Here is a 26,896-nt window from a genome sequence, read left to right on the forward strand (position 1 = left end):
CTATTGTTTTTAAAATTGACAACACCCTTAATTTATATTTTCATAAATATTATGAAAAAATTCCATCTTGAATTTGACATCATTGATGGCTACTAAAATACCACACACAAGTTTTTGGTTTCTAATAAAACAAAAGCCTTGGAAAAATCTTAGAGGGGATGTGAGCTACTAGTTAAGGGGGGAATATTTATTGGTGTGTAATAAAAATTTTATTGTTTAGGTTGTCTCGTTATAATAACTTCTATGGATAGTGTTGGCTTGTTGGCTCTATGGGAATGATATGACATTAAAAAATCCATTAAATTTTAGTTGAAATTTAAAATATTGTAATCAAATCAATAAGGAGTGGCCTTTAAGAGATGACATGGCGATAAGATTTTTGGAGTGGATGCTCAAGAATTAGTGTATATCTAGTGATGGGGATTAATTAGATTAATTTAATAACATATGAATATAATTAATTTAGAAACCATTAGTAACAAGGAGTGCATGCGCCAAAGTTAATGTTTTCATGTTTTTATGGTTGACTTTTTCAGGTACTTAAATTTTAAATAAAAAATTGTTGATCACTTAAATCAAAGTACCAAAATATGTAGTAAGTTTGACGGGTAGTATTAATGGTATAAAAAAAATTAAGCAAAATTGTAAAATAGTAGCTAGTAAAATATAGTGTAAACTTTAAAAACATAACATTTTACAATTGTCAAAAATAAACATCAATGTAAAACTAATAAGAAATATATATAAAATAAGAAATAAAAAATATTTAACTCTATATTTGAACTTGGTAAGATAGCTAGTAAAATATAGTGTCAACTTAAAGAAATAACAATTTAAAAATTACAAAAATAAAGATCAATGTAAAATTAACAATAAATATATTTAAAATAAGAAATATAAAACATGTAACTCTATATTTGATTGAAATATCTAAATTATACAAATTAAAAAACATTTAACTCTATAAATTCATATGACTTCTTCATAAACTATCTTAAATAATTAATGTATTTAAAATAAAAAATAAAAAACATTTAACTTTATATTTGATTAAAATATCTATATTTGAATAACATTTTACAAATTACAAAAATAAACACCAATGTAAAACTAATAATAAATATATTTAAAATAAGAAATATAAAACATTTAACTCTATGTTTGAACTTGGTAAAGAAAATAGATAGGAATGTAAAACTAATAATAAATATATTTAAAATAAGAAATATAAAACATTTAACTCTATGTTTGAACTTGGTAACGAAAATAGATAGGGATAATTAATATTGATTAGACATTCATTTGTGAGGTGGAAGATAAAAATGATTGTTTTTTTTAAAAGTTAATCCACTTGGCACAAATGTGGAAAACATAAAATTGCAACTAATGCATTCATTAATAGAGTTGTTAGAAAATTTTTGTATTTTTGTTGGAGAAAATTGAATTTTTTTATTGTCTTTTTTTATCATGGCCAATACAATTTTCAAAAAATTGTATTTTTCAATTTCAAAAAAAAAAAAATGCAAATTAATATAGCTTTTGCAAACATTAGTATATCTTCAAATTTTTAGATTTATGTAACTAATATGGAACCTTGTGATTCCATTAGTTTTTTTGCTAGGAACTATAATGATTTTTTTAATTTTTTAGATTTGATAATTATTAATTCTTATTATATATATTCATTGAATTTGATTTGTAGATGTAATTATATTTTCAAATCATATTTTGCATGAGAAAATAGATATTCTGAGGTTGTATTATGATATCATGTTATAGGTTGCTTCTCTAGGTTTGCAACTAATGAGTGATGTTCGTTATAAAAAAATGGAAGAAATACGATATTTATGTATACAACTCAATGATAAAGACAATTTTTTACAAATAAACTTCAAAGACTTTTCAAGTTTAAAATGTAATAGTTTCTATGTTTTGTCTTTTGCATCTCTCATCTCTTAAGACATCCCCATAGGTCAATCTTGTCATGTTTGAGTTAGTCTTATTGTATATTTGGGTCAATTCTGTATTGGTTCTCCAATTTGTGATAAATAGGTATCTTTCTTTATTCCTCCTTTTGGACAACCATTTTTTTCATATGTAATATATTCCAACTTCATTTGATTAGAAAAATAATTGTTTAAGTGATCATTATATAGGATTAAAAAGTTTAAACAATAATTCTATTGTCTATACTTATTATTATTATTATTATTTTAAAAAATTACTTATCTTTATCTTTCTTAGATTAATTAATGTTTTGAATAGTCATTACAAAAATTAATTTATTGTATTGATTTGCTCCTCTTCATCACACCTTGTTAATTATCATCAATATACACATTCTTGTAATTAAAAAATTTGTATGAGTTCGATAAATGGCTTAAAGACATATACAACATTACATACATCATAATAAATGTACATTGTTACTTTAACATTATGTTGGCTTCTTGAAAGATATTTACGATGACATTCATATCTGTCCAATTAAATATTTATGTATTTTAAGAAATTATGCCTACTTTATGTATTGTCTTTCCATTGAAGGTTGCTTCTTGTTAAGGTTTTCTCCTAGTTTTTGCTTTTGTTCCAACATGACTGGAAGAGTTTTCCAACTAGTCTATCTCTTTAAGGGCATCACATTTTTGGTGCTAGGGAGTTTGAATGTTGAGCAACTAATTTTTGTGAAACATGACTAGAGATTTTTCTTTAAAAAAAATTTAGCCTATTTTTGTAAAGGGGTTCTCGATCCATAAGGCTCAAATCAAAGGCACATCAAACTGAAGAAGGCCACAAAAAGGAGCTCATGGATAATATTCCAGTGGATTCAAATAATTCAAATCAAGGTTTACTAGAGGGTTTTGAGTAGAATAATGGAGATAAAACTTTGAATGGAAACAAGGTGAATAGTGGAGATAAGATATATAACCTTTACCTAAGCCTCTCAAGTTTTCAATTCCCATCATTTATTTTCCTAGTTAAGTTTAGCTCATCTATAAAAATCTACTTCCATAGAGATTCCCCTTTAAAAAAATAACAGATCTGTGTAGGCAGTCATATGTATATCATTACTTCATTAGGGAATGCAAATGCTAGAATTTTAAGACAACAAGGCCATGGACGATGAAGCTAGCAAAAATGAAGGTAAAATTCTAGCATTTGCATTCCCTAATGAAATAATGAATTCTACCTATGACTGCCTACACATATATACGTTACTTTTTTAAAGGGGAATCTCTATGGAAGTAGATTTTTTATACTTAACTAGGAAAATAAAGGATGGGAGATTGAAAACTTGAGAGGCTTAGGTAAAGGTTATATATCTTGTACTTTTAAATCTCCTGAGCATGTTCAAGTTGTTTTGCAATATGACACTTGGGTAATATGTGGCCAGATATGATACCTCCAAGCATGGAATTTTAGACTTCCATCCTAAAGGTCCCTCACAATCTCGGTATCTAATGTGGATTCGAGTTCCCATTTTTAAGCCTTGCCTTTTGACCTTTTGAAGGATATTGTGTCACAACTTGGTAAAGTTATGAAGTCCAAGAACAAAACCAACAAATTTGCTAGTCTAAGGGATCGCCCACAAGCCTCTACTGTGATAGATTTGAGTAACCAACTATATGATAATGTTAAGTTATTTGACAATGGTTTTAAATTTTGCCAACCAAAAGTCTATTTAAACAAACCCAATGCCTTCTTTTGCCAACAAGATGATATGATAAGAGATTATCCAATTAGGAAGAATTGGGCTTCCCATCTATCATCAACCTTTGTTTGATCCACATCTCCAACTTCACAACCCCCTCATCAACCCTAATTAATGTCTAAGGATTGTATTCCATCATAAATTCAAGTTATGTCACCCCTTGTTCAGAAAGATTCAAATAAAGAATCCATTGAGGTTGTTCCTTCTTACAAGGATAAGATGGATCTAAATGGTTGGAGGATAGTAAGGAAGAGAAAAGAGCCTTTTGAACTTCTACAGCCTAATAGTATAATTAATGCTTCCCAAATCTTATCTTCACCATATATTCCCCTAAAATCTAAATCCTTTGAATGAAGTTCCTTGCCTTCCCCTCCTAGTTCAAAGAAAAGATTTAGATCTCCTCCTTATGCTTCAAATGATTCAATAATCTAGAGAAGTCTATTTCCCTTGGTAATTGCATTAATTTTAATCAAAATTAGCATTAGATCTCTACGTAAAAATCCTCTATTTATTCATTGACAATCCCTTACAAAGATTAATCAACATTGAGACTGACATTATTGCACTGGTAAAATTTGTAAAAGTTTAATTGCAAATAGTCTGATTAATTCTTTTTACAAGAATTATGTTCTCTATCAATGTATAAACACACTAAATAGTCTTCTAAAATGGGAATGAAACCAAATGAAAAGTAACACAATATTACATATTATTGAAAATCAAATATAAATTGAACTTGGATTATTATGATTCAAAATAATATTCTTCACAATGAAATTTATTATCTATATAAACATGTTTACAAATTTATATTCTAATAATTGTAATATTTAAAAAATAATTAATACAAAATTCTTCATTAATAAAAATGATTTTTTAATTATTTATTTATTTTTATCAATAAATACTTTTTACTAGAGTTATGAATCAGTGGGGTCACAATGGAGGACATGTATGATTCAAGTTGTGGCTTGATTTCATGACCATCAACATGGGTACTAACTTGCCTACAGAGTCAACTCCCATTAAAAATAAATTTTGATTCTAATTAATATTTATTCAATTATTTAATATATTTAAATAGTTGAATATATATATTTGGTAGGTAAGAGGCTAAGCCAAGATTAATTACTTGTTATTAATTATTATTATTATTTATTAATCTCTCAAACCCAAGACCTCCTAAGTAAGAGGCTCACAATTTTACTGTTGTGTTGTAGGCTCTTGCCTAATTTAATTAAATATTATTATTAAAATAAAAAATATAATATAATTATTATGTCAATGAGCCCTTTGGTGAAGTTGAATGACTCACAAAGAGCCCACGTGTGGACCCATATCGGGTACCGAAAACTTGTTTAAGAATGACCTCCATCAAAAAACAATTTATCTTTCTATAGTTTCGTACAATTAAGAATTAGTGTAAATAAAATTTTAAAATATCATAATATAATTAGTATTTTTATATAATTAGAAATCATCAATGATACAATAAATTAAATTATGATATTGGTACCAGAATTTAATAATAATATTCATAAGAAAACAAACTCTCATTAATACAATAATAAATGCTCTTAGGTACAAGTCAAATCTTTTTAAAAATAATTTAAACAATATATGTAAACAGTGTACGTGTAAACCCTTAAAAATTTGGCAATCATTTGTCGTAAGTCGCGAGCTTGTAATAAAATAGTTGAAAACACTTTAATGTTATTATTATTATTATTATTAAATCTTTTAATTCCTATAACACTAATCATTGCATTGAAAAAATATATGATATTATTTAATTCGCTTTAAATTTTGAATACAATCCAACCAAAAGGAATACCCATTGGCTAAATATTTTATTTTTGTGATCTTTCCTAGAAGTTAGCCAGCACCAAATTCGATACCACCAAATTGGATAGCGCTGCCACGTGTTATTAGATAAAGCTGGGAACCAGCAATAAGCCGTCGGTCACATGACAGACAGGCTAAACACGTCTGACAGGTTCTTCCCATATGATCGTGACCTCACGACTCCCTGCTGAGCTGGCTTCTTAACCCGTGAAATATTTAGCTCGTGGTCCGTATTTAATGGCAATGGGCGGTTCGTATTCTTGCAGAGGAAGTACACAGCTACATTTGGTCTGTGACTGTTGTTGCAGCAGATCATTTTACGAGTGGTTCAACTATGCATTTTAACGTTGCTATAAATTGAATGTGATAGTAAGATTTAGACATTTTTTTGGTTCGGATTAGAGTGGAGAGAGAAATGGGGGAGAATTGGGGCGGAGCTCCGCTTTTAGAAGAAGGCAGAATACAGATTGAGGCAGGGAATGAGGGAAGGAGAGATTCTTTCTGTATTGCTCGGGACAAGCTTTTGGAAAAGCTTCCGGACGCCTCTAGATTCAAGTACGACGGTCTTGATATTTCTCACTTAAAAGGAAAATCTAAAGGTATTTGTTGTTTTTCCTGTTTTTCTTTGCATACAGTAGGTATCAGTTTCTGAGTGTTTCTGTATTTGATGAATTTGATCTGGTCATTTGAATGTTTATATTTAGTTCTACATGTTTGTGCATCGGATTTTGTGTATTTATGTATATTAGGTAAATTTGTAGAGTCTGAATCTTTATTCTTTTCTATATCAGATTATATTTAAACTGTTAAACTGTTAAATTCTGTAGCGTTTAAGCTATGGAGAGTCAGATTTAGGAATATTTCAAGCCGATTTATTTGGACTGTCGGTTATGAATTTAGGCTGTCAAATTTAGAAACATTTAAAGATACGGAGAGTTAAATTTAGAAACATTTCAAACATGTGAAATTGTGATTATATACAGAAGATGGAAATCTTAGATATAAAATTTAAAGAATTTATGATAAATGGAAATATATCCACAGTTTGACATGTTTTAGATTTGATTTGATATATTTTCGAAATCTGAGATATAAAATTTAAAGTATATATGGTAAATGGAAAGAAATTCATAGTTTGACATGTTTTAGATTTGATTTCGTGTATTTTTATATCAGATAAGTTTAAACAGGTTCAGGCAAATTTAGACGTGTCATTAAGTTTTCATAATCTTCTACAATTTTCGAGGTTAGTCTGTTTGTCTCTGGATTTAAACAATCATATCTAGAAACACAAAGCATAAATTTAGACAGTCAAATCTATAATTTTTTATATGCCAGATACAATTAGACCTTCAAATTTAGAACCATTTCAATGGAAAGAAATCCCCAGCGAGAAGTTGTTTTGTAGATGTGAATGAGATGAAATGATTCACAATTTTTAGGCTAAACTTGTCGACAGTGAAAACATTCTTTAAAAGAATGTTTCTAGGACTATATTTGATTGCATGGGCCAGGTTACAACCGGGAAAACAGAGTCATCCTTCCTGCATGGAATTTCCAGTTAGATAATCAGTTAGAACCATTGGTTTTGCATATCTTCATTTCGATTTTTGAAATTTTATTAAAACTGTTTGTTTCAGTCGGAAAATGCATGTGAAGTGCCATTCGAGAGATGCGTGTGAAGTGCGTAAGCTTGGGTAGTCCAATCTATTGTTTTTACATTTATTAAAAAACAAAACCAGGTTTTGATTTTCAATTCCTGCTTGCTACTAGGTAGTTGGAAAACCTGGTTTTGAGGCAAAATTGGAAGTCATGTATGCTAATTCCATTTTGCAAATTTTGAAACAAATGCACAAATTTTCAAATCCGAGTTTTGAAAAAGCCAATTTCTGTCATCTTCTACGAACCAAACAGACCCAACGGACCCTAAATAAACGCGGTAGAAAGGCTCGGGGAATCTTTGATGTTGTGGTGATCTGTAAGGCTTCTGGAGTCTCTGATTTTTCGCTTCATCAATGATAGGCTCGAAACAATTTGGAACAGGGGGTTTTGAATCTTGAATCTCAGATCCGTTCAATTTTGAAGCGATTCAATTGCTCTTTAATTATTTGCTCAAATTCTAAAATCTCATTCTCACTCTATTATTTGCTAGCCACAGTTTCTAAGAATTTTCCGGAGCTCTAAACATTCGTACTCTGTTTCAAAGAGTTTGATCTTAATCAATGCTTAATCCGTTAAATATAGAGTTCATCGTGCCCTAATCAATGCTTGGGAGTCCGTTAACTGTACGGCTCAGCGTGCCCTAAGCCTTATTCCCTCGAAAAAATAAATTAGGTTCTCGTAGTTTGATATGACTATTGTTTGTGTTATATTAATATCATGTGAATGTACTAAATCTTATAGACATCCTGCAACTCTGTCATTTTTCCGCCTGATTGAAATGTTTCCGAAGATGCGGAAACGTGAGGGGGGCGTTACCCGCTGCAAAAGGTGTTGGAATCCTGACTGAGAATGTGCAGAATGGGAAAATGATAGCGGTTGTCTTGATATATGGATGACATTCAAAGTTAAAAATTTCGAGGACAAATTTTAAGATTACAAAATTCGATAGAGGACAGCATGCAATCCAGAAAAACTTTCTAGAGTCGGACAAAAGACATTATAAAAGTTTATAGAAACGGTTTTAGGGATTATATGCTGTTTTATGGAATGTGTCAAAACTTTCTAAAAGCTGACAAAAGGTAGGCAGTTCTATAAAAGTTTCTAGAAAGGTTATATATAGGGACTATATGCTTGTTTTACTATATTTTTTCTTTCTATAGGGACTATATGCTTGTTTTTCTATATTTTTAACTTTTCCTTACATTGTTTAGATCTAGATTTGTTTAGTAGGAGATCTAGATCTGGACTTGCGATGATGTAATTGTTGTATTTTTTATGTTTTGAATTTTTTTATATAGTTTGTATTGTATTTTTTATGTGGTAATGTATTTTTTTTTTAATGAGGAGGTAAAAATTTAGTTATTAAGAATGATTTGTAAAAATTAAGAAGAGTTATAAGTAGAAGATATTTTCTACAAGAAGTCAAATTGTGATATAGCTATTAAGATTTAACTGTGTAGTTTTTGAGTCAAACTCATTAATACATGTTTCATGAGTAGTGATTTACACGAATCCATCTTTCATGATAATAAATGAAACACTCAACACTCATTGGAGATGAATTTGTGTGAATCACTACTCGTGAAACACGGGTCAATGAGTTTGACTCAAAAACTACACAGTTAAATCCTAATAGCAATATCACAAGAGCCATAAGTCTAACAGAAAACTATCAAGAAAATAAGGAAAACACTATCAAATGGAAATTTGGGCAGGGTCAGTAGTTAACATCTCTAAAGTTTGAGAGTAATTTAGGGACAAATGTCACTTGTCCCCAACAATATCCACTTGCTTCCAAGCCCATTAGCTAAACAATCTATCACCCAACAAAAATGACAAAAGTAGACAAGGAAATACTTACATGTAAATTGTTGAAATGAAATACAAAGGATACAATGAACACATTATGCTCGAACTTTGTCTTTGGAAGAAGTCCACCACCACATCGTTCTCCAGTAGTAACTTGCAACACCATCCTACCATTTGGCACCCTTAGGCCTACCCCATTGTGCTTGCAAAGATAGTAAGCCGACCACAAACACAAGGTATACATGGTATACACACATACATGAATCAAATGCATAAGCATAAAGATTGCTATAGTGATCCAATGTGCCCACATGAATGCATAATGCAATAACTCATGGAGAATACTCGACACGTTGACCAATGTCCTAAGTGCAATACAATGCAACACAATCACAATAAACCAGAGTACTACAAAGTACTATTGGACCTAGGCAAAATAGTACCAACCATAGGGAGTATCCCTACTCGAATAAACCAATATTGAAATCTTGGGTGCAATATCATCTACCTCATGGCCCGTGGCTAAACAGCAGAGGATTTGCACTAGACGTGACAGTTTTTCAAATTTATTTATTTATTTATAAATCACATAACAACTATTATGTGATTTATAAATTAATTAATTAATTCAAAAAACGGTCACGTCTGGTGCAAATCCTCTGCTAGATAGACATCTCCTACCTCATGCACGAGTAACTCATGACTTCCGGGGATTTAACATTTCCCCAGTAACATCTACCTTGGGCTTGGGATTCAATGGTTTTCGTAGTACCAATTCATCTTGTTTAATGTTTATACCCAATTCCTTTTAATTATGCTTTCACTTTTTAAGAAACTCCTTGATGCAGTCTATGTATTATGCTTTAACTTTTTAAGGAACTCAACCACCTTTGGATCAAGGTTCACGTAAGGAGCTACTCCCCACGCCTCTTTAGCACACCTAGTTGTATGGATCAACATCAAAAGGAGACCAATACAATACGATCATCCACTTGGTCATATCGAGGATATAAACAAAACACTTGTCCACTTAGTCTACAACAAGGACGTGAATAAGAGATTGTGCCCACTTGGTCTACACCAAGAACATAATACACCATAACTTAGCCTACATCTAGGAGGTGAGCATAAAACATATTATCTACTTGATTTACACCAAGGACGTAGATCCCAAAAGCACCAATAACCAAGGAATAACTAGAGAACAAGTTAACTCCCTAACACTCGAGGCATACAAGCTAAGCAAATTCAAATAAAGGCACAAACACCAAATAGCTCAATTGCCCACTTTTGCAAGAGCACTGAATCTAATAAAATCAATCAAACAACTCATTAGAACATGGGGAAGGCTCACCACAAATGCACTTAAAATCCATATTTGGACAAAAATTAACAAAGTACAAAAATCATTGTTTGATTAACAAATGGGTGAGTTTGGAATAGGATACCTATTACCTGGAATGTCCTCAATCCATTTTGATAGTATGATCCTACTACAACCATGTAATACTACTACATCCAATAGTATGATCATGTCAAACATGGCGACAAACAAATCTAGAAGACATGCAATTGAGGCGAACCCAAAAATGCTTGAAAATAAAACTCCAACCAAACCACGAAACTGAAATCCATCTATTCTAATATACCCAACAATACCTTTATCTACTAAAACTCTTGTTCTAGGAACATAAAAAAATTGGGCAATATAATACCACCAAATTTATAATTTCCAAATTTCATAACATAACATAAACATGAAACCTAATCAAGCAACAAAATACAATGAAATAGTTGGGAAACTCTAATTCTCAGGCCACATAACTAAATCATTTTATTTTGTTCCAAAAGATGAATCAATTCGATAGATATGAAACACATTGCCTCACACCAAGTGGAACACATGAAAATAACAAGAAGAAAATGAATTCTCTGCAAAATCAAATGTCTCGACACAAAAGAGAGTAAATAACAACACAAATCCAACAAGTCACTACCACAAAATTTGATGAATGGATCAAATAGAACGAGCAAATGATCAATTGTTTCCAAAATAATTTGGAGCAAAATTCCAATTTCACCAAAGCTTGATCATGAAATACTCTTTTTCCTTGAACATAACGTCACTTTTGCCAAAAAGGCCAAAAATGCTTGAAATAAAAACACTTAAATATATTAAAAACAACTAGAGACTTCCCAAAAATCTCTTAGGAATAATTGGATCAATTTCAATTTAATGGAATTCAACTATGCCAATTTTCTAGTAAATAAAAACAACCTTGACACAATTCAATAAAAACATTAATTCTAACTTATCTGCAACAACTAAAGGAACAAATCATATGTATTGGTCTATCATAGTACATGCAAATGAAGTTTTGATTTACCACACATACCAAAGGTATAATAAATCAATAATAGATACATTGTCCATACAAAGAGGATAGTGGTTAAGTCAGGAATAGTCAGTGAAAGTATCTTTTGTGGCAATTTCAGTGATGATATATGATAAACTTGTAGCTCAAGCAAAACAATGTTTGATAACTATTCTCTAAAATACATCTTGGAGTATAGTTACTGATGATATAAATAGTCCAAGAAAATACATGAATAATAAAATGCCCTTAATGACACATCGATGCTCTTAATGACTTGGGTCTCATAATCCATTGACACAAACTTCCCTTTCAACAAGGTCACCATTCTGCTCCATTTGGTGATTAAATTCTTTCCTTGTCTCTCCTTTTCACTTTCAAACAATTCCACCAAACCAAAGTAGAATCCTTTAGTCTGGGTTTCACAAACTTGACTTTCTTCCTTTCATCCGCTTCTTTATACTCAAAATAATTTTCCAATGCTTCTTTCCAACTGGTTAGTTCATCTCCATTGAACTTCCCACCAAATGTAGGTACCACCATTTTGGCCTCAACACCTTCTGTATGTGCATCTCTAATAGCATTATTAGCTAGCAGTTCTAGGTTTGTGGGTCTCTCCTTCCATTCATCTTGAGTCTCCTCCTTTGAGACATCTCCTATATTGACTCCTTTGTTCTTTTTACCCCTCATCTTTTTCTTCCATTTCTTGAGTTATGTTTCCCATCCTCCTTTTAATTCTTCCCTTAGATTTTGCTCCATATCTTCTAGGTCTTGTTGTTTCACTATTTTGAGAGACATTGTGGTAGCCTTTGTATGTCCTTCTGTTGACATGCAATGTATTCAAACACCACTATTGGCTCTAATGCTAATATGATGTAGAGTCTAGGATTGATCTTTGTTTTCTCAAGGAACCCTTATAATTCTTGGCAACAATCAATGACACAATGCACTTAGCCCTTCTCTAGTATTCCTAAGACTTTCTTTAGCCCCTTCCCTTAGATCAACTCCTTAGGCAATTTGATCCATCCTTTCTTGGAGACACACTTCTAATGTCAACTTGCCCTTAAGATAAACCCCTTTCAATCCCATACCTAACACCTAAGGATCTTTGAATCACATTTACTTTGGACATGCCTTGAGTGCCCTTCCTATCCTTTTTCCATTCCCAACAAAAATCATTCACTTATGTTGAGGTTTTTGAACTCCAAACATTTCTTGTAAAAGACCTACTAGGAGACCTAGTAGATTTAGGCCTTTGGTTTTGTTTTTCTGGGATTCTTTCCCAAACTTCTTGAACAAGGTTATTATCTAAAACCTATTTCAAATACCCATTTGGACATTCTTCACAATATCTTGTATTCCCATATGGGTTTTGTCTCTGTTGGGCTAACCCTAAAACCCTCAATTTAGGCCTTTTAGGCACTTTGACTAATCTATTCTCCAAACTCTTCACTAGTCAACTTCTCTAATCAAACTAATGTTTGGAACACCTATGTATCATCAAATTGAATTGTCCCAAACCAACTTTGGGTACTCACCAATCCATTCAAGTGACTTTTACACCTTTGCTTGCAACATTCCTAGGCTTGAGACATAGAGATGCCAAGTCTATGACTTGATGTTAAAATTTTCCATTTGATTAGATTGCTTTGAAACTAATTGGGAATTTTAATATGCATAAAAACCTAACATTTCCCAAATATTTGGCCAAAACCTAAGGTAAAATGTTAGGCAAATCCCATTTTGAGTCAGGACCTAGGGTTTAAGCACCAATTCTGGCTAGTTTTAGTAGAATCAACTGATCCCACATCCTAAATAACCAAATGAATTCAAACTTGGAGAAAAAGAGAATTTATTCATTACTCTATCATGTCATGAAAATATTTTACCAAGTGCAATCTAATTCAATCCACTATGGATGTAGAGATGACAGTTTTCTACAAAAATCTTTACACAAAACAACCTTCTCAAATTATTCACCTAATCATTTCTCCTTATATTCCTTAGACCAAAAGTGCCTTAAATAATCTTCACTGGACCAATTCCAACCACCAATTGAATTGGTTAGCCATTACAAGTGTATTTGTTCAAATGTTGTCAACTTGCACTTAACAACATTGATAACTTTGACAAAACCTTGACTTACATATGCAACCAAATTGTTGCCAAATTAGTTGTAAGTGGTTCATAATAACTCATACACATATTGGATACATGGAATGATCTTTTCATCACCTTAGGATGGTCGTTGACCAATGTAGACCATCAAGACCGCTTACTTTAGCATGCCCTATCTAGAAGCGATTGGCTCTTTTAACCTTATTACAAAGATAGAGGGCATCGAAGACCTTAGTACAACTTAAACAAAAGGTTCCAAGGCCATTAGTTCCTTGGTTACAATCAACGGGTACTCTACATCATAATGAAATAACTTTGCTCCCAAAAATAATTTTTCTTGTTTGAAAATTGTCATCCCTATTCCTGAATAGTTTTCTTTGCCGACTATACGCTTCAATTATTTTTATTAAATCGTGGAAATTTTTTATTAGTTTAATTTTTAGTTTTTTATAATTATTTTAGTTTTCTATTATCTTTATATGTTATATTTTTTTCTTATTAAATTTTCATAATAGATTTATTATGTGGAGTTTTTTTAGACAATCATTTTATTCATATATGATAAACTAAGCATATATATATATATTGAAAATTAATTACAATTTAGTTTTGCATATTAAAATATATGTAAAATATGATTTTATTAGTAAACACCTATCGACTTATCATTGCAAGCACAAAAATGTGCAACTGCTAGTTATATATTAAGCCAAATTATAACCTAACCCTAATTTTGAAGGAAAGCATACCACAAACCTAAAACAACATCAAACTTACCATTCAAATATTTTTTTTGAATTTGAACACTTAATTCAAACACACACAGACACGTGTATATATATGTATACATATATAATGTGGAGACATTTCTGCTAATGGTGGAATGAACAATCAATCAGTGCATTCAAGCTGTAAAAGTCAAAATTGTTCATCTATACAATGTGGAGACATTTCCGCTAATGGTGGAATGAACAATCAATCGATGCATTCAAACTACAAAAGTCAAAATTACTCAACTTTTACCATCAACCTGATGTGTAATAAAAGTAAATGTTAAAAATAACCCAAACAAAAAACAATGATTCCTTACTATATTTTGCTTAGGCTAATACTATTGCAATCACTTCTACATAATTAGGGATTAACCTTTTTAATTTCAACCAATTAGATCTATGTATATTTATTATGAATTTCCATATTTATTTTTTCTAATGTATATACGTGAGTTTTTTTTTTTATTGGTAAACAACCGAAGACTTTGAATTATATAAATAAAATAAGAATTTACTAGTGTCTCAAATATCCCCATTCAAATGGACATTGGTAGGAAAGAACGAAGAAGAAAACCTTCAGTCTGCTCGAGACTTTCGTTCTATACAATTTACATTATAAAGGGGCATACCCCAATTTATATACATCATGATTGCTTCATTACAATTTAGTAAATACAATTGTTTTAAGATTAATCTTTGAATTCCTTAATTCTGAGGGGGAAACATCGAGAAGATAGATTTTTCCTGCCTTTACCTGCTAATCTGTTTCTGAAAACTGAGATGTTAGTAATATCAGCAAATGCATAATTTAATTGCTAAGTCCCATTATATATATATATATATATATATATATATATATATGGATTTCCAATTCTAATTTAGTGATTTAAATGTATGTTTCAATGTTTGTTTTAGCGATTGCTCATACTTCTTATTTGGATTAAGAACTAAATGAAAAGATTAGAGAGCAATAACCTAAAATTATGAAATTGTGGGCTATAGTTTCAATAGCTTACAATACTATCAAATGAGATAAAGAAAAAGAGTTGAGAGCTCCACACGAGATACACAGATCCACTAAGCAAAACCAACGTTTAATACAAGGAAATGAAAAAACCGTCTAATTTTAATGGATACTATCAAAACATCCAGATTAGGCTCCTACCTATTATAAGACCAAATAATTGATCAATAATTGCTCTGTTTCCTATAATCAAATTGTTCCAAACATGATATCAGGGAAATAGAGAAACACATCAATAGAGAATGTCAAATACCACAACCACACCAAGATGTATTGCAAATGATTATAAACTAAGTTGTATTGTATATAGATGAAATTTTACAAACAGAGCTAACAAGTGTGATGAAAGCGAGCAGCTAAAGACGATATTCAAACCCTACTAGAACTAAGAATACTAACATCTATAATGCAGGAATCATATGTCCCCATAATACAAAGGGGTTATTGATGCAAAAGATACAAAATAAAGATAGCTGACAGATAAAATGAGGACCTAATGAAAACATAACCCAAAAATAGCCTAAAGATTAGAATACTGAGAACCAAAAAAAACCACCAAACTACTGACAAAAATGCTAGTCATTAAAGGTCTAAACCTCGTCCTTGTACGCAAACCATAATAATTTATGAGGCTTCCTTAAATTTGACACCAGGCACCCTAGAGGAAACACGTAAGCTATCTTCTCTTTGCTGGACTTGAATAAATTGGGATGAATAAATTCCACATTTTCCAGATTGTCTAGTTCCACCTCCGGCTCGATGTAAGCAAAGTATAGATTCAGGTAATTCTGAAGCCATCCCACATTTTTCTCCTTGACGAACCCTTTGCAGTGCAGAAGAAAGTTGATATTGGCTTCCATCTTTGGCCAAGCTTGATAAAATGTAACATTATCCCTAATAGATAGAATAGGCCACCTATAGACATTTGCTTTCCTCAAAATACTAGGCGTGTGGCTCATATAAACCTCAGGAAGAGGAATCCTCTGTTGATTGTTGATACTAAAAATAACATGCTCTAATCTCTCTAGCCAAGTAGGATCAAAAACATTACGACACAAGTTAATAATCTCATCACGACGTATGTTTGCCCTAGCCAAGCACGCAATGAAAGACCCAATTACCGAGTTGTTGGTGCACCAAGTAAAATCATAATTGAAAAATTGCTCGCCTAAGACCTTGTTAACTACTACCCTGGACAAATCGTCCATTGGATTCAAGATTACGTTCCACCTTTTAGGCTTAACATTGCCCCTAAATACCATAGTTCTTGTTTCCAGGGCATGAAAAACAACAATAGTCATCTCCATACTAACTCTAAGACAAATACCCAAAAAACTATGACTAAAGTGACAGATAATAAACTAAGGACAAAGACGTTGATTTTATAAAGGGAGTCAGGATCAAATGATCTAGAAGAGCTTCAAATTTGCTATGATTAAAATGCATAATCAAAAACAAGATTTTGTCATCTAGATTACCAATAACTTATTATGATATTGGTAATAATTATTAATTAAGCTCATAAGGGTAGTTGTTTCAAATTATAAGCTCGTAAGAGTAGTTGTTTCAAATGATCAGGATTGATTGATGGAAAGATATACTAATATTAAAGGGTTATGTTAAATCAAAAATTTATAGATTTTGATATATTAATATATCCTCACCATCTGCTCCTTTGTTTGCCAGTTAATTTGCTTTTTGGTTACCTTCTTGGAATATATGTTAAATTCTTATTTCTTCAAAAAGGTCCAATAATTTAAGAACTTCTTCTAGTTTCAAATTCAACGCCCAATTAGGGGTATTCCTTTTCCTTGAGGGCTCATTAGTTGCTGGCATAGGAATAGAAAACTAGAATATAAAAATGGAATGGGAATGGGAATAGAAAAAGGCAATTCCAATCACCTGGAATTCGATTAGGAATATGTTAATACATTGTTTGGTTGTACAAAAATGGAATAGGAATAAGGTTAAGTTCTATATTTTTCAAAATATTTCCCTTAAATTTTTTGATTTTTGGTTAATTTTTTCAATAATGCTAAAAAGGTAATTTGTTTTCATTTTTATTTTATTCTTTAAATTTAATGAGAAATATAATTTATTTCACTTTTTAAAACAAATTGATATAATAATAAAAATGTTTTTAAATTTTTTTTTTTAAATGATAAAATTTAGCTCATTAAACTAGTAAAATATGTTCATTTATATACGAAAACACACAAAAATTAGTCTCCATGATAATACTTGAAAAAATTATGTACACACAATCATAATGGATTTGAAAAAATTATGTAACTTGAAAAAAATAGATTGGGAATAGGAATGGCCTATTCCAATAACAAGTATTTTTTGGCATAGACATATGCTCATTTTAGGGGCAAAATTGGAATATCTCTTCCTATTCCCAATTCTGATTGAGGTACCAAATAGTGAATATAAAAATATTCTAATTTTCTCTTCCTATTCAAGTCTTATTCCAGCAACCAAATGGGCCCTAAGGCATTGAGAACAATTTGAGAGTCCCCTTCTATTATTAGTTTCTTAATACCTAATTTTAACTTAATTGAAGTCACTCTTGTAGGGCTTCTAGTTCTGCTAAATTATTCATAATAATTCCCATCGGTTTGGCTTTTTTAGTGATCCTTTTTCTAGAATCCATATTAACAAATACATCCTATACCTGATTTTCCTAGATTATCTCTAGATGCTCCATCGAAGTTCAATTTTGACTATCCTCTCGGTGGCAATTCTCATTTACATATTTTCCTTACTTCCTAATTGTTCTTTTTATATACTAGTGGTGGGTTGATAAGTTTGCTCCAATTTCTTTTCATTTCACCATCCCATTATGTGAAGGTTTCTTCCTCTTTTATTGTTTTCCTTATATGAGTGTCCATAACTTCTATTATACATACTTCTATTTTGTTAAGTAGTGATGCAATATTCATTTCTCACTCACACCTGTCCCTTTCTTTCTAGATCTCCCACATAAGAATAGATGGGCTAATGTTCCAAAGTTTGGGCCAACCTATCAAATGGCACTCAAGGTTGCCATGCTGAGGGTATGTCCATCAAAGCTTTTGTCAGAGCCATTCCTAACACTCCTTCACATACGAACATTGAAATAATAGATGTTTTGTCGACTCGCTTTCTTTTTTGCATAAGTAGCATCTCGAGGGTCCCTCGATACCTATTTTCTAAGTTTATCTGTTGTTAATATCCTCTTTTGAAGTGTTGCCCAAAGGAATTTTTTTGTTTTTGGTAGGCAAGTTGTGTCCCAACAAAGTTTAAGGGGCATGTTAATAGCTTCTCATCTTTGTGACTGTATGATTAGGTTATATCCTTGTTTGAATTTGTATCTTCCATCTTTGGAGGCGCCCCAGATGAGTCTATGTCTTCTTTCCTTATGATTAACCTTTCGTTGTCAAAATATACCCTCAAAAATCTTCTTTTCCCCATGGTCCAATTCTATGTTTTCTAATGATTTCCAAACCCACATATCTTGCCCATTTTCTTTCCATAGGTGTTTATAATGCTTACTTTAGTCCCCCATAAGTTTACTAATACATTTTTTTACATTAGCTAAAAGAATTGCTTTAATTTTTGTAACTTTGTCTTCTTTGTAGTCACTCTCCTTTCCAACTTCCAATTTTCTTGTCCATTCTTTCAAAATATTACTCCATCCTTTATCGTGTCCCGAACCTTTTTCTAATTCTATACCTAGATATTTACATGGAAATGATCCTTTTTTGTATCCCATAATGTTGCATATCTAGTTTTCTAATTCAGGTTTGGTGTTAATAAAGAAAATTTCTGACTTGTCTGCATTTCCTTTTGACTAGATGCTTCTATATATCGATGAATTATAGTTTTGAAATTTTCGGCTTCTTCCATGGAGCTATCTCTTGGCAGAATTGTATCATCAACAAATTGTTGATGAGTAATTTTTGGAATATTATCAATAACAGTTTTGCCTTTGATTCTACCTTCTGCCTAAGTTTTTTTAATGAATGGTGACAAAGGATCTCCTTATCTAATACCTCTTGAAATATCAAAATACTCTTTCGGGGTTCCATTAATGAGGAGTGATAATTTAGGATTTGATATATATTTGAAAATAAAGTTGATCCATAGGTGAAAGAAACTGAAGGCTTCTAATATTTTACATAAGAATCTCCAATCTACCATATCATATTCTTTATGCATGTCTAATTTCATAAACATACTTGCCTCTTTATTCTTAGTTGCAGAATGTATTATTTCTTGAATAATTATTATACCATCTAAAATGGATCTTTCAGGTACAAAACTTATTTGTTGCTTCGGTACAAGTTTAGGAAGTATAAATTGAAGTTGTCTAGTTAATGCTTTAGAGAGGATTTTATATATCGTATTACATAGAGCTATAGGTCTCAAATCCCCAGGAGCTTCTGAATCAACTTTTTTGGGAATGAGAGTTAAGAAAGCATTGTTGATCTCTATTAATATTGATCCACCATTTCTAGAGGCTTCTATAGCTTTCCATAAGTCTATACCAGTAATATCCCAACATTTTTGGTAGAAGAAAGCATGAAAGTCTTCTGGTCATGGTGATTTATTAGGATTAAGGCTGAAGAGAGCAACCTTGTCCTCTTTTAAAGATAGAGGTTTGTTAAGAAATTTATTACTATAGAAACCAATTTCAGGATAGATTCTAACATCTTATTTTGAGCAGACCTATTAGAGCAGTCAAAGTTGTTTAATATGTTTTTGAAATATATCCAATTTTTTAGCTATGTAGGTGAAATTTTTCCTTCAATTGTTCCATGTATAAGTTCCATTATTGGTCAGAATATCTAATAATTGTTTTGTTCTGTCCACCTCTTGAAGTCTATAGAAGCTTGTGAGATGTGCTGCATACCCCCATATTTTTCATCCAAATTTATAACAACATTAAAGTCCCCACTTATTAGTATGCATTCATTGTGATAATTTCTAATGAAAATGCTTATTTCTTCCCATAAGTGTTTCTTATCTGTAGTTTATGTTGGTCCATATATATTTATTAGGATAATTTGGAGATTTTTCTTGATACTCTTGATTTTATAACCCATCCAGTTATGATTCGTGGTTATTAATTCTAGGATTATCTTCCTAGGATTCCATATCATGCCTAACCCTCCTGAGGCTCCTCTTGAATCCTGTAGGATTATATTCCAACTACCTATTAGCGTAATTAGATATTTCCTAATTAACTCTAGTTGTTTAAGCTAAACTTTCCCGGTGCTTCACCCCTATGAGCATCACCTAGATCCAATGAGTGCTAAGTGTTCCATTTATTCTCATGAGAGATGGATTCATGTTGAATCACTACTCATAAAACATGGGTCAATGAGTTTGACTCAAAATCACACAGTTAAATCCTGATAGCAATAACAATATCACAATTTGACTTGCTATGGAAATTACCTCCTACTTATCAATTGATGAGCTTAAGGGGCTTTCTAATGAATGGTTCATAAGGCACAACACTTGGTAAAGGTTTTGCAAATGGGTTTGCAAGCTTTGGATTTAACCATGGAGGAAACTCCGTAGTTAAGTGTGCTCAAGCTGGAGTAGTACTGGGATGGGTGACCTCCTGGGAAGTCTCGGTGCTTCACCTCTGTGAGCATCACCTAGAACCAATGAGTGCTAAGTGTTCCATTTACTTTCATGAGAGATGGATTCAAGTTGAATCACTACTCATGAAACATGGGTCAATGAGTTTGACTCAAAATCACATAGTTCCTGAAAGCAATATCACAATTTGACTTGGTATGGAAATTACCTCCTACTTATCAATTAATTATTTTATTAATTATTTTGATGCAACCTAGGTTAGATCTTTTTAGGGTTTCGATCTTCTTTATAAGGACGATCTCTCGATTGAGAATTGAGATTAATTCATTGTTGATTATAGCAATCCATCTTTTTGCTCATTAAGAATGTCTCATCTCTGGATCTGGCAATTCCTACCTCCATAGTTTTTTACTTCTCTCTATCTATGACAGGTGTTTGCATGTAGTCGATTCTTGGGAGCTATGGGGTTGATCTTTTATCAACTTCAATATGGTATCAGAGCTCTAGATCTTCATGCCCCTATTCTGTTCTTGAGAGATTTGGCATCGGTTTTTAGATTCGAGCTTTCAACATTTTTTTATTAGATCTAGGGGTCACTATTTTTTGAGGCACTTTGAGCAAAAATGGACATCACCGTTGAGCTCAGAGTGCTCGGAAACTCCCATTTCCATATAAAATACGTCTCATTTGGACGCTATTGAAATCTAAGGCAAAAATAAAATAAAATTTGCACTGGACACACAAACTGAGGCAACAATATTAAGATTTGTTTTGTGCTTGATTATTGTTTGCTTGATTGTGTCATTATCTTGGGCCTAGCATCATGAAATCAGCTCCTAGGGACCCTCCGCCTTGGTCAACATTCTTTGAAATCTCCATGTTGTATGCATATTTTTTTGGCTCCAACGCCTTTTATGTTTGCATGAATGTTTGTTTCGATCAATGGCAATTTGGTGGTTTGGTGGTTATTGCTCATGATGGATTGGTGATTTTTTTTTGGCGTCCTCTTCTTGCACTTCTCACAACATATGCATGGTACAAGTCAACGATGTTCTTACTGGGCCTTGCTGTATTCCTTTTCACGCCAACTCTCATTCGGTTTATGTTTCTATTGGTGCAAGGTACAACAACTTTTGGAAGCGCATGTCAATTCCTTTAATTTTTTGGTAAAACATGCCCTTTGGTGAACTTTTATGGAATTGCTAACTGTCTTTAAGCACCCCGATCAACGGTGTTATTAGAGTTAGGTATTTTTTGGTTAGAAGGCAACGAATATCAACTTGCGGGTCCCATCCTTCCTCTACTCTCTAACATCGCATGTGTCCTTCAATCATGGACCTCTCCTTTGTCGAATGCATGGTTTTTTGGATCTTGGATCTTGAAGTGCCCATGGGTGGTATTGTCCATGGTCTTGGCATGGTGTTTTTCACAAGTCTTGGGCGGTATGTTTGGTGGTCATATCCCTGCGATCTCCGCTCTCAGCTCCCATGCCTTCATACCATCTTGCCATCAAGCCTTCATCAACCTCTATCATTGTTTACCATGCTGATTTTGGCAATTTATGTCAATCAAGGGTAGTTTCAATGCTTGGAGCACGATTATTGGCTTCTTTTTATTTGGGGGGGGGGGGTGTTTGGGGATTGGACTGTTCAAAGTATCGGCCACATTGGTTGTTCTCTGACCAAACCTCATGTGCTTGTTCCATGCACATCTACCTATGTGTATTTTTACGCGTCCAATGCTTGAAGATAGCGTGATTTGGAGGTTAAGTGGTGTTATGCATCTTTTTGGGATCCTCTACATTGGTGGAACTGTTGGTTAGCTACTGCAGTCAAGACTCTTGGACTTCCAATTTCTCCTACCTTGATGCGCTTGGTTAGTGGTCTGTTCAATGCACTCCACCATTGCCTTCCACGCTTGATCTGCCCCATTTTATGGCACGAGCTTCTCGGGTTGTGTTGCAAATTGATGACACTTGGTATGAAGAGTATTTTTTTTGGTACATATTTTGGAAGGGACTATGATTTTTTCCTTAGAGTCCCATCTCCCACGTGTTTTGGCCTAGATCATCAAGCTCCACCATGACCCACCCTCAGTCACGTGGTCACCTTAGCATGCAGGCCCTTTTATGGGCAGTTTGGCTTTTTGGCAGATTTTGCTTATCATTTAACGGTTTATGGCCTTCTCTTCCTTGTTGGTGAGCCCTCTTTCCTTTGGAGATTGAGTGTGTGGGTAACGGCATGTTTACTTTATTGACTGATCACTGCCAATTGTGATTGGTGAGCAGACAACTTTTTTGATTGGTGGGCAACGACTGTGCAATTTTGGCCACCATATTTTTCATCTGGCATCGGTCATTATGCTTTTCCAACTAGGTTTTTTTTCTCTTGTTGGCAATTTTATCTTTTTTTGAAAGGCATCTTTATTTTAAGTTTTACATGGTGTTTTGTTTATACATGTGAGATTTATTTTTTGGCCACTAGATTTTTACTCCGGCACAGACTCTTTTACCGACGACATGGATCTTTTATCTTTGTCTTGTTTCCGGTGATCGAATATTCTTTTTCTGGTGGGAGTTTTTTTTTTGACATTTTTTGCCTCGATGATCGTTTGACCGTCAAGTTTGGGCTTGTCACTTGCTGACGTCAGTGCCACATCAGCACTACATCAACGTTACTGTCACCTCATCAAGCTCTATTTGGACCTACCTTCACGATTTTGCTCATATCTCGGGCATACAGACTCCATTTTTCAAAAACGAGAGACCGTTGGAAAGTTGGTTTCGAGCTCGTCACAGTGGTATAGGTTTTTTTTAAAATTTTTGATGCCTTTTTGATGGATTTTTCTATTGTCAAAGTCCGGTGTTCCTTTTTGCACTCCGAGAGACATCTTGAGCATCCGATCTTTGATTTGGTAATTCTTTATATCATTGGAAAGGTCTTTCTGACCTCTTTTTAGTGATGCTGGTTTTTTTCTAGATACTACTCTAGGCACATTCTACTCACTCTTCTGCATTTTTGCATTCTGGTAGATAACTTGGTTGTTTCAAGTCTGGGGATCAAATTTTTTGCTTTAGATGATTCGTCATGACGTGTACTAACTCTTGTATTAGTCTTATGTCTCTTCTAGTCTATTTAGACATCATTTGTATGCAATCTTGCAAATGCACTAAGATAAAGTGCCATTTTGAATCTGTATTTACATTTGAATTGTTTGCCTTTTTTTGCCTTCTGATTTGAGCAATGTCATATGAGGACACTCATGCAGATTATTGTATTCTTGGGATTCATTATGTCTTGTGCCTTATTGTACATGCACTACTCTGATAAAGTGTCATGGGGGGTCGATGTTTTTCCTTTGTTTGCCATCTTCCTTTGTCTAATGAGTGTCCCTTCTGTGACATTAACCTCATGATGTGTCTGAGATTGATCACCTCAATACACACATATGTACTCTTTTGTGCATCTTGATTGTGGTTCCTTGACATACAGTTCTTTTGGCCCACTTTTCCAGTTGCCTGTCACCTCACCCTTGTCTGCATTAGGGGGATTCTTTTGTTGTTTCTCATGCTTCCTTGGTTTGATTGATCAACTCTTCAGGCTTTGGTGTTTCATGCCATCTGCATCTTCGAGTTTAGTCATTTGTCTTTGTGTGCATCATGATTCGATGCAGATTATAGTCTTCTCTACTTGGTCAAGTTCTATTTCAATGGAGGTTCTTTAGATTAGCAATTACTTTTTGACAAAGCTTTGCAGTTTCTATATGCTTCAGTGATGTTCTTCATGATCATCTCTTATTCCTATCTTCTAGGACATTCCCTAGTTTGGAGGCTTCTTCGGTCCTTCACTAGTTTCTTTTAGCCTGTTTTCCATCTCTTTTTACAGAGTAGGTTTTTTCCCATGTGGTTTTCTCTGTTTCTTCTCTTTTCAGAGATTTGGTTGTACTTGGGTACCTCATCAGGCCCTGTTTGTCGGGATCCAATTTCTACTTTCAAATCAGCAATTACTTTTCGATAAAGCTCTACAGTTTCTACATGCTTCAGTTATGTTCTTCATGATTATCTCTTGTTCCTATCTTTTGGGACATTCCCTAGTTTGGAGGCTTCTTCAGTCCTTCACTAGTTTCCTTCAGCATGTTTTCCGTCTCTTTTTGGAGCAAGGTTTTTCCCGTGTGGTTTTCTCTATTTCTCCTCTTTTTAGAGATTTAGTTGTTTTTGGATACCTCATTAGGCCCTATTTGTCGGGACCCAATTTCTACTTTCAGTAGTAATTTCTAAGCTTTTAGCTACTCCCTAAATTTATCTTAAAGGTGGTGTTAGAATAATTAGATATTTCCTCATTAACTCTAGTTGCTTAAGCTAAACTTTAGGCATCTAATAATTAATTATTTTATTAATTATTGATGCAACCTAGGTTAGATCTTTTTAGGGTTTCAATCTCCTTTATAAAGATGATCTCTCGATTGAGAATTGAGATCAACTCATTGGTGATTATAGCAATCCATCTTTTTGCTCATCAAGAATGTCTTGTCTCTAAATCTAGCAATTCATGCTTCCATAGTTTTTTGCTTCCCTCTATTTGTGACAGGTGTTTGCATGCAAGTGATTCTTGGGAGTTGTGGGGTTGATCTTTCATAAACTTCAACACTACTCAGTTTCCTTTCTAATTTAATTCCTTCTTATTTATTTAGTTTAGTTTCTTGTATTAATATGATTTTAGATTCAAATAGAGATATATTTATCTTTAGTAAGCATTTTTTGCTAAGTGCATTAAGGCCCCTAGCATTCCAAGTTGTTATCCTCATACTGTCATAGGAAGGCTCTTCCCCTTCCCTTCTTTAAGAATTTGGACTATCTTTTGTTGTTCTTTAGCATGGCTATCTGCATTTCTTAATTCTTTGAGTGATTTCCTCCCTCTTTTTCACTTTTTCTTACCACATTTCGGAGTCTTATTACCTTCCTAATTCATTGAGATGCCTAGGTGTTCTAGGTTCTTAGCATTGTTGATGCTTGATGTTTGGTTTTCTCCTTCCTCATTTTCTTTTTCTTCTTCTAGTTCTTTGATTATTTGTTCTGCTAGATCCATCTATGTTTCATATTGTTATGTATTTTCCTCAACCTATGTGCTCTCTTCATCTACTTTTCCATATGCATTCCTCTGTTCTATATCCATTAGTATTCCATATTCTTCCCAATTCTACCATATACCTTTCTCATTATCTCCTACTAAATTCTGACAAATGCTTTGTTATGGGATTCTTAATATTGTATCTTCTCTTGTTGAGGTAGGAATTATTACATTGTCTATGTGTTCTTTTGACTCCTTTGTTTCTATGTTGGGTTGTACTTCAAAAGGGTTTGATCCATTTGCTGGAGTTTCCCAAAATTTATAACTTCATTTTTTTTTGCTCTTTTCCTTATGGTGATATTGCTCCATTGTGCTGAAGATGTTGGTAGAATCGATCCTTCAATATTTTGTTCTTCATTAACTATTATATTTGATTCCCAATTATTATTTATATTTTCCTCTAAAGTTGATATTGCTCTAGATATCCCTTTATATAGTATAGGGGTACCTTATCCAGTCTTTGATGTTCCTATGTTAAAAATTCATGAATTTTCTATGTCCTCAATAGCTTGTGTCCTTGTCTGCTCCTGTTCAAGGTCCTCTGTATTGTTATTCTAAACTATCCTAATTTTTTCCTCCTAGTTCTGATCCTTTTTCAGCTGCTGCTTTCTCTTCTTTGTTGTTTTTGAGAACTTTTTTCTGTTCCTTTTTTATTTCTGAAATAGATTTTTCTTTGCTTGAGTTTTCCTGGGCCTCTTTTAGTTTTAGGATCTCTATCTAATCTATGGCATCATTGATTTTGAGTGTGATTTCTTCATTTAGTTGCTTAATACTTTTAATATTCTCCTCTAGTTCCATCACATCTACTTCTAGTTGTTTTGAATCTTCTTTTGAACTTGCTACTTTTTCACTTAATG

At 32.7% G+C, this 26,896-nt stretch overlaps 1 protein-coding gene across 1 annotated transcript in view; it reads left to right on the forward strand.

The window, feature by feature from the left end:
• The first annotated feature begins 5,819 nt into the window (after positions 1-5,819).
• Positions 5,820-26,896, forward strand: part of LOC149575351 (Cation efflux family protein) — a 71,806-nt gene continuing 50,729 nt past the window's right edge. The window contains exon 1 of the mRNA XM_089815118.1: positions 5,820-6,156. Within this exon, the coding sequence (XP_089671244.1) occupies positions 5,973-6,156 (184 nt within the window). The 5' untranslated portion in view covers positions 5,820-5,972. The remainder of the gene's footprint in view (positions 6,157-26,896) is intronic.

This window comes from Cupressus sempervirens, chromosome 2, assembly GCF_028749045.1.
Source record: "Cupressus sempervirens isolate cs-2001-9-10 chromosome 2, ASM2874904v1, whole genome shotgun sequence".
In the NCBI taxonomy this organism is placed as follows: Eukaryota; Viridiplantae; Streptophyta; class Pinopsida; order Cupressales; family Cupressaceae; genus Cupressus; species Cupressus sempervirens.